The following is a 12,645-nucleotide window of genomic DNA, read 5'->3' as shown; positions in this document are numbered from 1 at the left end:
TAATTGCATCGTATCGTTTTGAAATACAACGATGCTCGTTTCTACTTATGGCAATGCGTCAGTATGACTAAATAACAGATTTTGATTTGTCTGGTGTTGATTTTTCAAAAAATAAATTGAAATAATGGATTACATTTTTGAAGTAGGTTGGCGCACATGTACAGTTGGTAAAACCAGATTTCAAATTACTAACTTAATTACTAACAATAAATGTCAAAAGACGGTCAAAAGATTCAAAAGCAAAGTTTTGAGTTTAGTTTTTGTGGTATTATTAACAATGTGGTAGGTAAGAGAGAATCGTTTATCATTTATAAATAATTTAATAAATTAATAATTTCAACACATAACAACGTTAACTGAATATGATTAAAGAAAAACAATAACACTAGCAAATATTTTCGAAATGTGATTACCTGTTTCTCCGTTCATATTAAGTATTGAACATATTTACAAGTACTTCAAGGATAATAACAGTATTTTTTAATTAGGGGAATAAAAAGAGGGTCGATTTCTGGATACAAATTTAACCGGTTAAGGGTTAAGTAGTTATAGTAATAGTTAAGTAGCTTGGGCCGTCGTACTAAATTTAATCATGACTCTAGTTACTACGATGGTGACGAATTCATCTCTTTCTGGCAGGTTATAATTACATAAATCTATATTGTTTTATGTTTACTTTAATCACGATTTTAATTAACGGCAACTTTAATAACGGTGTCGTGATGCGGCCCAATGTGATTGGTTACTTTCTAGCGTTTCTATAGCAACGCTTTATTTAACCGGACAGTTAGTTATTGGGCCGTTTCAGAAACCGGCCATTAACGGATCAAATCAGGAGATCGACTTGTCATATTCTTCCATCAATATATTTTTTTTATCTTCAGTAAAAAAATTTATTTCCACCTTCTAAGTAAATGACACTTTATAGGCATTTGTGGTAACTAAGTAAATGGATAATTACAGGCAGAGCCCTGTAATATTTAACAGGCACGTAGAAGAGACCTGTAAAGACTTTACAAGGCCCATCAAAAAATAAATAATCAAAACTAATTAAATGATTTTTTTTTTAAGTTTATTACAAACACAAACAAATTGAACTATCAATTGTGGCAATTAGGTACATAGGTTAATAATGCATTTTGATCCGTTTCGCAAGTCATTTTCATATCGCTCCTGAGATCGAATCAGTAGAGAACCCACTTGCAGCGTTGGTAATTCCGTGGTTATTTTCTTGCATTTCAAGAAAATCGCCTTCAAAGTCTTCATCGGGCATTAAAGCCATTCTTTCTTTTCTTTTTTTTTGCAACAAATTTCACAAAACTTCTGACAGTATTTTTGTTGTTTATCTCAACACCATGACGACATAGGTCCCACCGCCTTCCATTACAAAATAACAATTAAAAAACGAAATTTAAAGGTGGAAATAAAAGTTTGTATGCAACTCGCTTAGCAATTAATCTTTACTGGGCTTATGGAGACTCGTTCCTTACGTCACTCGTCCAAGTGCCAGCGCGCCCGTAAAGATTAATTTACTAAGCTCGTCACATAAATAACTATAAAATGTTTCAAAATAGCAGAAATTGGTAACTAAAAACGCCTACCAACCGAAAAAAGTTTCGCCGAAATTCACTCGATATTTCAGAGGATGTAAGAGCAATTTTACCCCCCGGAAAAGCAATTGACTTTTTTTCTAAATTTCGTAATTCTTACGTAGGTACTTATTTTTTTACGCGCGGAAGAAGTTTTTTGAAATAGATTTTTTACAATACATACTTTAATGTACGGATGTTGTCGTTTTCAGTTTATGTCATATAGGTACCTAAGGGAAATCCATCAAGTTAATGGAGCTTCAGTAAATATTTTTATTATATACTCAATACAACTGCAATAGGTCTAACAGCTATTTTACAAATAAATTCAAATGATTAATGATAACAGTATAAAATGAAATAAATACACAAATTTACACTAATTTACATTTTATATAAATTTGAATGAACAAAAGGCTTTGAATACAACTACTTACAATTTATCACAAATAAAATATTCATTATTACAAGTTGTATATAAAGAAGCTTTGTATAAAATTTAGATGTCGAGATCAAAATTGACAAGCAGTCTTAGCTTATGGAGTACCTATTTAGAAAAACAGTTGGCAAGATATCATTTTGATCCCTCAAAAGTTAATGATATGCAGGAAGTAAATAATAATATCAATACCAAAATAGATGTACATGCCAAGTTTGGTAATTCTAAAATTATATTCGACATTAAAAGTGATATAAATGATCCTAAAGATAAATTTGACACATTTCGACGTATACGGTTGATACTGTTTCGTTGCTTGATAACATATCAATGTTACAGATGCGCGTACAAAAGCTTTGTCTACAAGATGAATTTAGTGAAAAAATAGGTGGCGTCGTCACATCGATGTAGTGAGATATTACATGAGACAAAGTCTTTAAATTGATAATATGTTATCACATCATGTTTATTATCTACACAATAGTTATCCGCTCGAATAAGAAAAGGTTTGCACTTTTTGTACAATTTGCAATAAATAAAATTTTAGAGAAATCAACAACTAAACACTACCGTGAAAACATATCTCCCATTTAAAAACTTCACTGAAATCATCGGGTTTCGGCTTCCTGAGATCACACAATCAACGAGTCTAGTTCAAACGGTCTTGCTACCCAAAACTGAAAGCGAAAGCCTTCGGAAAATATCGTCTTCACAGATCAGTCTTCAACATGATAACGGATGAAATAAGACAGGTTCCAGCTTAACGGACTTAAGTTGGTGTCAGATTGGACCACGCTCGCCTTATAACAATCAAAATAAGCTGTACAGTTTGGCTTAGAAATGGGTCTCGGGCGGGTCGTCGATATATTTACAAGTGAAAGGGTTGAGAAACCAGGAACAGAAGGATTTTTCGTGTTTGTGCTTGCACTTGCCTCTTCGGCCGTGCAAATTATGTGACAATCTACTGGTGTCCGAGTCGATACTAGAACTCTCACTGTCCCTAACCACACTGTCGTAACCGCTCTCAGCCCTTCTGCTTATGGCAGCTGGACTGTGTTTCGACGTCCTCGGGGTCGAATCATGTCCACTGTCGTACCCCTCCGACTTCTGCGTTAATTTAATAGCGGTCACGCCAGATTCTATGCTGAGTATGGCCCTGTTCATTCTTTCGACGGATGGAAGACTATTGGGGGGAGGCAAAGGCGGGATCGCTGCGGGATTGCTAGTCTCGGAGGTCGAAGCTCCGTTTCCCTGTACCCTGGATTCTTCCCGTAAATTCGGATTCGAGGCGCCATCTGGATGGCGCAAATAAGCTAAATTGTGATCAGTACTGTAGTTGTGGCAGTATCTTTGAAACCTGCCACCCAATCCGTCCGACTTTTTCTCGCTCAGATCCTGAGTGCTAGCCGACAGGTACATGTCGGTGTACCAGTTCTGAGCGGTCGCGGGTCTGGACATGTTTATTTTGCAATTTTCGCAGAACTTTTCCTGCACGTAGGCCGGCTCGCTGTAGATGCTGCCGTTGTCTTGGACGCCCCCGTACAGCATATCAGTCAGAGACAAAGACTCGCACCTGCTCAGGGTCCTGTGGTTCTGTTTCTGTTGCTGATATGTTTCCGAATTGGCGACGTTCGCTTTGGCCAGTCTGTTCGTGTACAACTGGTGCAAACGCGCCAACTGGTCGAATTTCTTCTGGGTGGTTTCGTCGAGATTCCCGTTTCGGGGGTACGGGTTGTCAGGGTCTTCGTAGTCGTCGTTGCAGAGGCCGTAACGGGGGTCGTATCGATGTCTCGGCAGTATTCGCTCGAGGTCGGTGTAGACGGACATGGAATCGGTGAAGGTGGACACTACGGTGAGGTTCTCTTGACTTAAGATGCGCAAAGGGTGGTCCAAGGGGTTTTCTTGGTCCACTTCGGGGAGGGGGTTTTCGATGTAACCCATGCACAAAGCGATGTCCTCTTCTGTTACTTGAAGACAACAGTCTTGAGTCGGGACCGGTTCTAGTGGCTCTTCAACTTCGATGATTTCGAGGACTTCGTCTTCGTCACTCCCGATGTTGTCCTCGTAGCTGTTGTTTTGGTAGTTGTTGTACTCGGCGTTGGAGAGCATGCGTTCTTTCAGCAGCATGTCTAGACTTTCTAGGGAGACTTCTCTGCTGCTCAGGGGTTGAATCAGCGGGAGAGCAGGAGGAATCTCGACTGCCTCTTCTTCATCTTCCAAGTCTTCCTCTCCGTCGGGATTGGCGGCATCTCTTTCTTCTGGAGTGTGACACTCTGGGATAACGTCGTTTTTAACTGTCGTCAGTTTGAGTCCGGTCCTGATGACTGATTCCTCGACGTTCTCTTGTTTCTTGGTGTCCAGCGGTTTGACGACTTCATCTTCGTAGGTTTTGAATTGAGTAAATTCTTTGAGCGGTTCTTTATAGGTCTTCGGGTCTTGAACTCTGCTGGGGTGTACGTACTTTGATCTTTGAATCTGACTCGTTTGATGTTCTACCCACTTCCTGATCATGTTCTTCTTGTGGCTGTCCATGTACCCGTACCCGGTCGCAGTTTCAGCTTGCATAGGTCCATCAATCCAAGTCTCTCGTTTCTTTACGTGACACGGTTCCTTCATGAGGTGTCTCGCTTCGGCGACTTTAGATTTAGAAATTCTCGGTCCGTCTATCCATTGTTCGTCGCTGGCTCCGTTAACTGAATGTTTAACAGTGTCGGGTTTGATTTTCGCAGCGGAGCCCCTGCTGGGCGACGACTTGGGCGAGTTGGTGTGAGCGGGGGAGGTTTTGTTACTTTGGCACGAATTTTTAATAGACGGACGATGACTCTGCAGTTTGTCTTCACACTTGGTAGGAACTTTGGAGGGGCGCTGTTCGGCGCTGGAGCCGCGCAGAGCTTTGCTCATCGAGCAACGATTGTCTCCGGAGTTAAGGCTGGGGATGTAGACCGGGGGGTGTTCGCCGTCGGTGGCGTCGTCGGCGGGCCCCACGTAGATCACGGTGTCGGCCGACAGGTCGCTGCTGGACGGGTCCGGTTCGCTGCTCGTGCCCGTGGTCCGCGTGGGCTCCTCCCCCGAGCTGCCCCCGGATCCGTTTCCGGTGGCCGCGGAAACGAACTTGATCCTCCTCCGCCGCATCCGGTGTATCCTGGAGGCTAATTGCACCGTTGTCAAGGTGTCGGAGTAATTCTGTGCGAACGGCGAGACGTGAGCGATCATCGCGGCGTGACAAGTGAGAGAGCTCAGGCAGTCTTTCAGGAGTTGCGTTAATTTGTGCTCTTTGTAAGGTAAATGCTTCTGGCCGTTGAATATGGCGAGCAGGATATTTCCAACACCGGAAAGCGGAATCCCACCGCTGGCTTTACCTCGCTCGGAGTTGCCCAGGTCGATCAGATGCAGACGACTCCTGCCGCCGGCGACTGAAACAATTTTTCACTTCAGGAAAAAATTCAGATAACGCCGACTCGGGGACTATCGCGAAGTATGCAAGAGAGAGCCGATAAGAAATCCAATTATCATAAATTTAAGTGTGTAATGATCGCCACCAATTACATTTCTTAGTCTCTCTCACACATCTGTTACGTTATCAACCCTTACCTCCCCCTTTTCCCGCGACGCTGTACTGATAGACGTGCAGGGTGAACAGGAGATGGGAATCCCTGGAGTCCTCTCGAGTGGGTGCCCTGCACTCAACAGCGGCGTCCAAGTAGTGGGCGGCCTTCTCCGCCGTGGGCACCCGCAGTTCGCAGTGCGGGGGTTGGTTTCCAAACAAGGGATCGTCCCTCAGGTAGACGCCGGGGGATTGCTCCGAGTCTGCTGGAACAAAACGGGCCACTCAGTAAATAGACTGTGGATGCAGGCAAACAAGCCCTAAAGAGGACAATGAAGAGGAAACCGGCGGATATTTTCGCTGGTGTGCAAATCCAACCCCTTCACAAATAGCTCGGTGTATCCACGGAAACTCGACGTAATAAGCAATGTGCTTCGTTTCACATGCCATACGTCACCTTACACACGGTTACAAATTTGTAAAAGCATATCTGCGAAAAGATTAAACATAAACAAAGGTAAAATGATGTATGAGGTATCATGCCTCAGACGTTCAACCATCCATCATAGTCGCGGTGCGGCCCTGAAAGAAACAGACGCGTATGCGACAGCGATACTAAAATAAGGCGCAACGCTGTTGCGCCCGCAGTGTAGATTACACAAAGATTTCTCACTTGTTTATAATTGCAACTTGAAGCTCTCCAAATAATTAAGTATATACGCGAGGACTCGTACATTTTGGTTATTTTCTGCTACCCACATTATAAAGCGTGAACTTTTTATTTATTTTTTCATTTATAACTGTTGCTTAAAGTAAAATAGTCAACATTTTGCAATAGGACGTTTTGGTTAGCATACAACAAATGGAATGGCAATTTAGACAATAAACTGTAGACACGCCACTATCTTGCTTTCATAGTAGAAATCATAAAAGTAATAGTAAAGGAAAAGCGAACTTTCGCTTTTTACGCGCTTCATACATTCGTGTATGACAAAAAAGGATCTTTTTTGTCGGAGGACGGAGGTTGGGTTGGCGTAGGTCAGGTCAGGTCAGGTCCAGTGTATTAAAATAATCGTTTTTGTTGTTGAAATCGTTTAAAATGCTAAATTTTACAAACGTGGAATATGGTGCTCGCGTACGGTGCGGCGAATGCAACGCAAATACTGTACCAGGAACAGTTTCCAGACAGGGTTGTACCTAATTCAAAAAAGGTACAACGGTTGACAGACGCTGGAAAGTTCCATCCAAGAACGGAAGATCGTGGTAGAGATCGTTGCCACCGGGTACTGGATCTTGCATTTTAGAAGTAGTCGAAGCAAATCCTGGAACAAGTACGCGAAGGTGTTCACACCGCGTAATATGGCGCACTTTAAAAGAATAAGACCTTCATCCTTATCACGTACAAAAAAAGTACAAGCCCTGCAACGATGCAACCAAGAGATGACGTGCAGCGACAACAGTTTTGTGAATAACTGCTGGGAAAATGTGTAGAACGACCAGAATTTTTAGGGGTTATTTTATTTAGCGATGAGGCAGGATTCACTTGGGCCGCCAAGATCTCCGGATTTAAATCCTTGTAATTTTTTATTGGGACATTTAAAACAGCTAGTTGGATTCTTGGTTTAGCGGCGATAGCGAGCAGACGTGGAAAAAGTTCAGCGATAATAAACGTAAACAACGACGAGTGAGTGAGAGGTGATAAGCAGAAGACAGCGGGCAAGAAAGAGAAGGTATGCCGAAATCGCCGAAAGCAAGGAAAGAAAGCAGCAAGAGAGAAAGAGAAGCGGGTAGGATGTCGGAAGAAGGCCTGAACCCATTCAGAAAGACTTCCAGAACCGAAAGATCCCCAAGAAGAGGCGAAGAAAGAAATCAAAGCAAAGAAATAGAGGAGAAAATAGAGACAGTGCTTAGAGAGATAAAAGAGGATATGGCGGGAATAGTAGAGGAGAGCAAAGTAGGAAGAAAGGAATTAGCGGCAACGAGAGAGAAGGAGGGAGAGCAAGAAAGAGAGGATATGCTGAAATCGTCAGAAGTAAGGAAAGAAAGCAGCAAGAGAGAAAGAGAAGAGGGTAGAACGTCGAAAGAAGGCAAGAACCCACTCAGAAATAGTTCCAGAACGAGAAGATCACCGAATAGAAGCGAAGAAGAAAATCAAAGCAAGGAAATGGATAAGGAAATGAAAACAACCATGATAAGAGAGATGAGAGAGGAAATCAAAACACTAAGAAAGGAATTAGCGGCAGTGAGAGAGGAGAATGGGGAGCTAAGGAAAGAATTAGCGACAGTGAGAGAGGAGATGAGAGGAAGAGAAGAAAAAGGGCAGTTGGAGAAGGCAGATTGGATGAAAAGGATGAAAATGATGGAGGAAAAGAACAAAGAGAAAAGAAGGAGAGGAAGAATAATGTTATAATAACTGGAATAGGGGCAATAAGTGGAAATATAGAGAGGGGGGTGGAAAAATGGTTAGAAAGGGAGATAGGGGTGAAAGTGAATGTAAAGGAAGCATTTAAAATAAATAAAGATAAGATGATGCTGGCAAAAATAGAAAGTTGGGAGCAGAAGAAGAACATAATGCTAAGTAAGAGTAAGTTAAAGGAAAAAACAGGTGAGACGATGTATATGTATAGATGACGATTTGACAAAAGAAGAAAGGGAAACAAAAAAAGAAGTTAAGAGCGTTGGCCAGAGAAGAGAGAGATGGAGGAAAAAGGGTGAAAATAGGATCCAGGAAAATACAGATAAACGGGGACTGGTTTAGATGGGATGAGAGACAGGAGAAACTGAAGAAAATTTTCTAGAAGAAGAAGAGAATAAAAAGGTAGAGGGACAAAGACACAGATAAATAAGAGAGAAGAGAGAGAACAAGAGAATCGAAGTACAATAGGGAGGGGAGAGAGTGTGTGTGGGAGAGGAAAATGATAGCGGGTTGCAGAGGTGGGGACGAGGAGAGAGAGAGAGAACAGGAATGGGAAGGAAGGAGAAGAGAGAGAGAAGGTGCAGGAGGTGACGCGAGGAGACAGAGAAAGAGAAGGGAATGGGGAGAAATATGGAGCGAAGACGGCAGGGAGATGGATGAAAGAATAAGGAAGAGGAGAGAAAGAATAGAGAACGAGAGGAGTGAGGGAGAACAATACATTTTTATGTTTATGTTTGTAACCAGGAATCCGAAAACCCGTAGGGCAAAATAAAGCATTTTGTTTTGTTTGTTTTTTTTTTTGTTAAAACAGCTAGTTTACAGCCAGCCGATAAATTCGAACTAACCGAAAGATTCGTGGCAGCTAGTGCTTTAATTCATGAAGATCGTGAAGTTTTTTTAAGGGTTCGTGCATCAATGGCGCGGAGGACACAGGTATGTATCACGCTTCAAGGATATTGTCAGCATTTACTGAGAATGAGGTACGATAAAAATAAAAGTACTTTGTTAGTCGTATGTTTTTTCGACACAATTCAGTGTCAGTGTCAAATTTCTTGCATGGTAATCGTTTTCGTTGTGGCTTTTTTATCATTTCACTTTCATTTGCTCTTCATTAGCATTGACCACGGGCCGGAATGAGGTGAATTTTGAATTTTTAAATTCGTAATTTGAACTTGTGCAAATCGATATCAAATATCTTGGTGGTTTTAAAATATTTCCGCTTACTCGTATTTTGATTACTTCCTGTATAATAAATTCTTCTGCGTCGTTTAGAACAAAAAACGACGAAAATCCATTGAATGTGAACAAAATCTTTTTGTACGTTCACAATCGATTCTTCAATGTCAACTTTGAGGATAAATTTAAATCAACACCAAATAGGTATTTGAAATGTAAGTCTGTATATTTGGTTGCCTAACTGAGATTGAGAAGTGAGAACGAACCAGAGATCTTTCACCACCAAGTTTTACATTTCCAAAATTGTGCAATAACTGCAGAACGTTCAATAAGATTTTGCTAGTGAATGTGATAAACGTTGTTTACTACATATTTCATTTTCTCTCGGGAGTTTACTAATTATTGTGGTTGTTATTTCTTTCACGAGATTGAAACAAAAGTAATTATGCAAATATATGGGAACTAGTGTATCGTAATAGTATGTAATTACCGAACAATTAGACAGAAACAGCCAGAAAGAATATGTACGTAAGTACATAAAGTCTTGTTTGGAAAAGAATTAAAACCTGCAAGAACTCCACGTTGACCTTTTAAAGTTTGATAATTGTTTTTAAATGGGTCTCGCAGTTGCAATCCATCCAAAACTGGCGTCGAAAAATCTGATTCAAGTTGAATGAAAATTTGTAGGTAGTTATCCGGTTCAAATTGCTTGCTTGTGGCTGTTTCAGGGGAACTAGCAACTTTCCGCTTATTTTCTTTCACGAAACGTTCCTCTTACAAATTGTAGATATCTACGGGCGAAAACTTGCCTCGATTATTGCGAGCGCATTTCGTTTTATGCAATTTGCTCCAGAGTCACTCTCGTAAATACAGTTAAGTTTTAAAATGCCTACACGGAAGTTCGTCTGTGCCCCCAGTTTTTGAATTAATTAAATTGCGAATAAGAAGCCACCTGTCAAGCACCTCACCCTTCACAGCACCGCACACAAATTTAGCTCGAGCCTTGATGTGTTTATACGTAATTCATACTACGCTACAATGGAAAGCAAACATCGGTATCTAAATTCAAATCAGAACGCAGTCTTCAAGTACCGTAACAACTGATCCCAAGTTTATGAGTTTCGTGCCGTCGCTACACTCTGAATTTATGTTCGGTTTTAATTAATTCGAGTAATTACCTTAACTTAAAGTTATGGTCCACTTCATTATCGTCGTAAGTTGCTGATGATACCCTCTAAATGGGGACAATTACTGTTCGACAGGCGACAGTTGAGTCGCTAGTTTTTGAGCCGCTGCGGCGCAATTTGCCCAAGAAAATTAATATGGCTGTCAACAAATATCACCCCGAACATGGCAGGAAAATGCGCAGGGGGTTGCGTGCGACGGGTACAACACCGCATGGAAATTTTTCGATAGCCTGGATTTTGCAAATATAATTCCTCCGTTTGAGAAATTAACTTAACAATCACTCACGACGACGAAGAACAAGTGCGCTGTAATTTTCCCATTAGTGGGGTTCGCTTGCAAAAAATACCGTTTTGGTTCTCGTTGTAGTTTGTTTTAATCGTGTTTGGCAAAGTTTTGTTTTTCTGTTATTGGTCATTTATCAGATGGTCTGGCGTCTGTTTTTCGAGGGGCGTATAGGGTGAAGTGGCGGCGTGAAGGTTGGAGGAGCAGGAGCGGCGGTGGAACGTCGCCAATTAGCACAATTCCGGCCACATCACGGCTAAAGCCGTTTAAACGTCGACTTTTCCCTCCGCCACGTCGCAGTGTCATGTCACCCCGAAAATGTAAAGTCGTATCTAAAATAATATAGCGGATTACTGAAACACGCCACTTTGTTATTTCACTGCGGCAAATATGCTAACAATATCGCAACATGGCATTCGACAATTCTCATCCGGAACACGTAAGCGAAACAAAGATGAAAACTCGACTCGTCAGGCTTCTTATTAGCGCCGAGTGTACTTTGGGGGATGTTACAAGGTGTCTTACATATTACCACAAGCCGGTGACACGCCGGGACCGGATGCGTTTTATTGCAACGCGATGCAATGAGGATATCGGGAGAAAAGTTGCTGATTAAAATTCTTTCGGTGTTGCGAAAAATTACGAATTATTAAAACGGGGAAGGGTGGCTGAAATTAATTATTTTTTAATTCTCTGGGCGCTGAGCGGGCGGTAAACTTCTTGTCGAATCTCGGAGGGAAAGTTTCGCAATTAAACTGGGAAATATTCGAAAATTTTTGTCTTACCGTTAGCATATCCGGCCAGGAGATCGCGCATCTGATTCGTGGGACCGCACACTTCTAGGGCTGAGACGCGCACGGAGAAGCGGGCGCCGGTCTTTTGCTTCTGCTCGTTGATCCCCTTGAACAACCAGGAGATGGCGCAAGGGATTATACCCAAGGTGTTGGCGTTTTCGGGGGTTCCCAACATGGTGTACGATTTTCCTGAAAAATTCCAAACAATCTGTTCAGAGCAATTTTAAACTAAATTTTCATTCATTCACTGCACTCTGGGTCAGCTTTAGCACTATGTTGTTCAGTATTTAGAGCGCCCGATCGTTTTGCTAGCACTTTTCGGCAACATCTTCAGTAAACTATGTCAATATAAACTACCCAACATGTTTGTTTCACAATTTTTTTTTAATCTCTTACAGTCAGTACAATTAAAAACTGTTCTATGTATATCAGCTGTTTTGTAAAGCCGCTTTTAATGTGTTTAATTTTTTATGCAAAATTCACCAAATTATTTTGAATCTAAATCTTTCATAATTTAATTTAGTTTGCATGTACGTTTAGATACAGTATTATCATGTTAGCAGTAAAACACAATTAGCTGATTAATTCAGACATACTCGTAATATACAGAGAGCTCTAAAAGCTTGGAATATATGCATAAATATTACACATACATTGCAAAAAAAAACATTTTCAGATAATTTCATTTTTCCGCCTTTTGGCGCCTAATAATGTCATCATCATTTGATTTAAATGGTAACCCTTCATCAAATACTAAAGAATCAGTCAAAAAAAAATTGAAACAATAGTTTAGCGATCTCATTAAACAGTGATTTATGTCGATATAGGAACCATGTATCACTTTTGGATTAATGGTCTAACATTACCTAAACGTGAAACAAAAAAAAAATAATGAAAATGATACTCACATGGCTGAATTTACACAATTCAGTATCAGCCAAGTAATTTTGATGTAAACGAACTAAAACAGTAAATTGAAAACAATGACCATAATGTACATGACGTCATCGAGTGGAAATGGAAAGGGGAGGGAAAAATAAAATTACAATGTTGTATAATAATACAAAATAATAAATTCAAAATTGTTAAAATATTTTCCCATAATTTTCTTTTTTTAGTTGTTTAATAATTTTGAGAGAAAAAGTTCTAATGAACACCTAATGGTATGGTTTAAGATTTTGAAGTTTATGATATCATGTGTTTCATAATACTTTGAA

General features: G+C 40.7%; 1 protein-coding gene across 3 annotated transcripts in view; it reads right to left on the bottom strand.

Moving 5' to 3' along the window:
• Window positions 1–1,848: 1,848 nt before the first annotated feature.
• Window positions 1,849–12,645, bottom strand: part of LOC138133792 (kinesin-like protein CG14535) — a 234,738-nt gene continuing 223,941 nt past the window's right edge. For 2 of the 3 annotated variants that reach the window (XM_069051748.1, XM_069051751.1), the window contains 3 exons: window positions 11,420–11,617; window positions 5,620–5,838; window positions 1,849–5,441 (listed from right to left, as the gene is read on the bottom strand). In XM_069051748.1, the coding sequence (XP_068907849.1) occupies window positions 2,863–5,441; window positions 5,620–5,838; window positions 11,420–11,617 (2,996 nt within the window). In that variant the 3' untranslated portion in view covers window positions 1,849–2,862. The remainder of the gene's footprint in view (window positions 5,442–5,619; window positions 5,839–11,419; window positions 11,618–12,645) is intronic. The other variant, XM_069051749.1, reaches the window with a different exon arrangement.

This window comes from Tenebrio molitor, chromosome 6 (assembly GCF_963966145.1).
Source record: "Tenebrio molitor chromosome 6, icTenMoli1.1, whole genome shotgun sequence".
NCBI lineage: Eukaryota > Metazoa > Arthropoda > Insecta > Coleoptera > Tenebrionidae > Tenebrio > Tenebrio molitor.
This window is presented reverse-complemented; position numbering and strand designations above follow the sequence as displayed.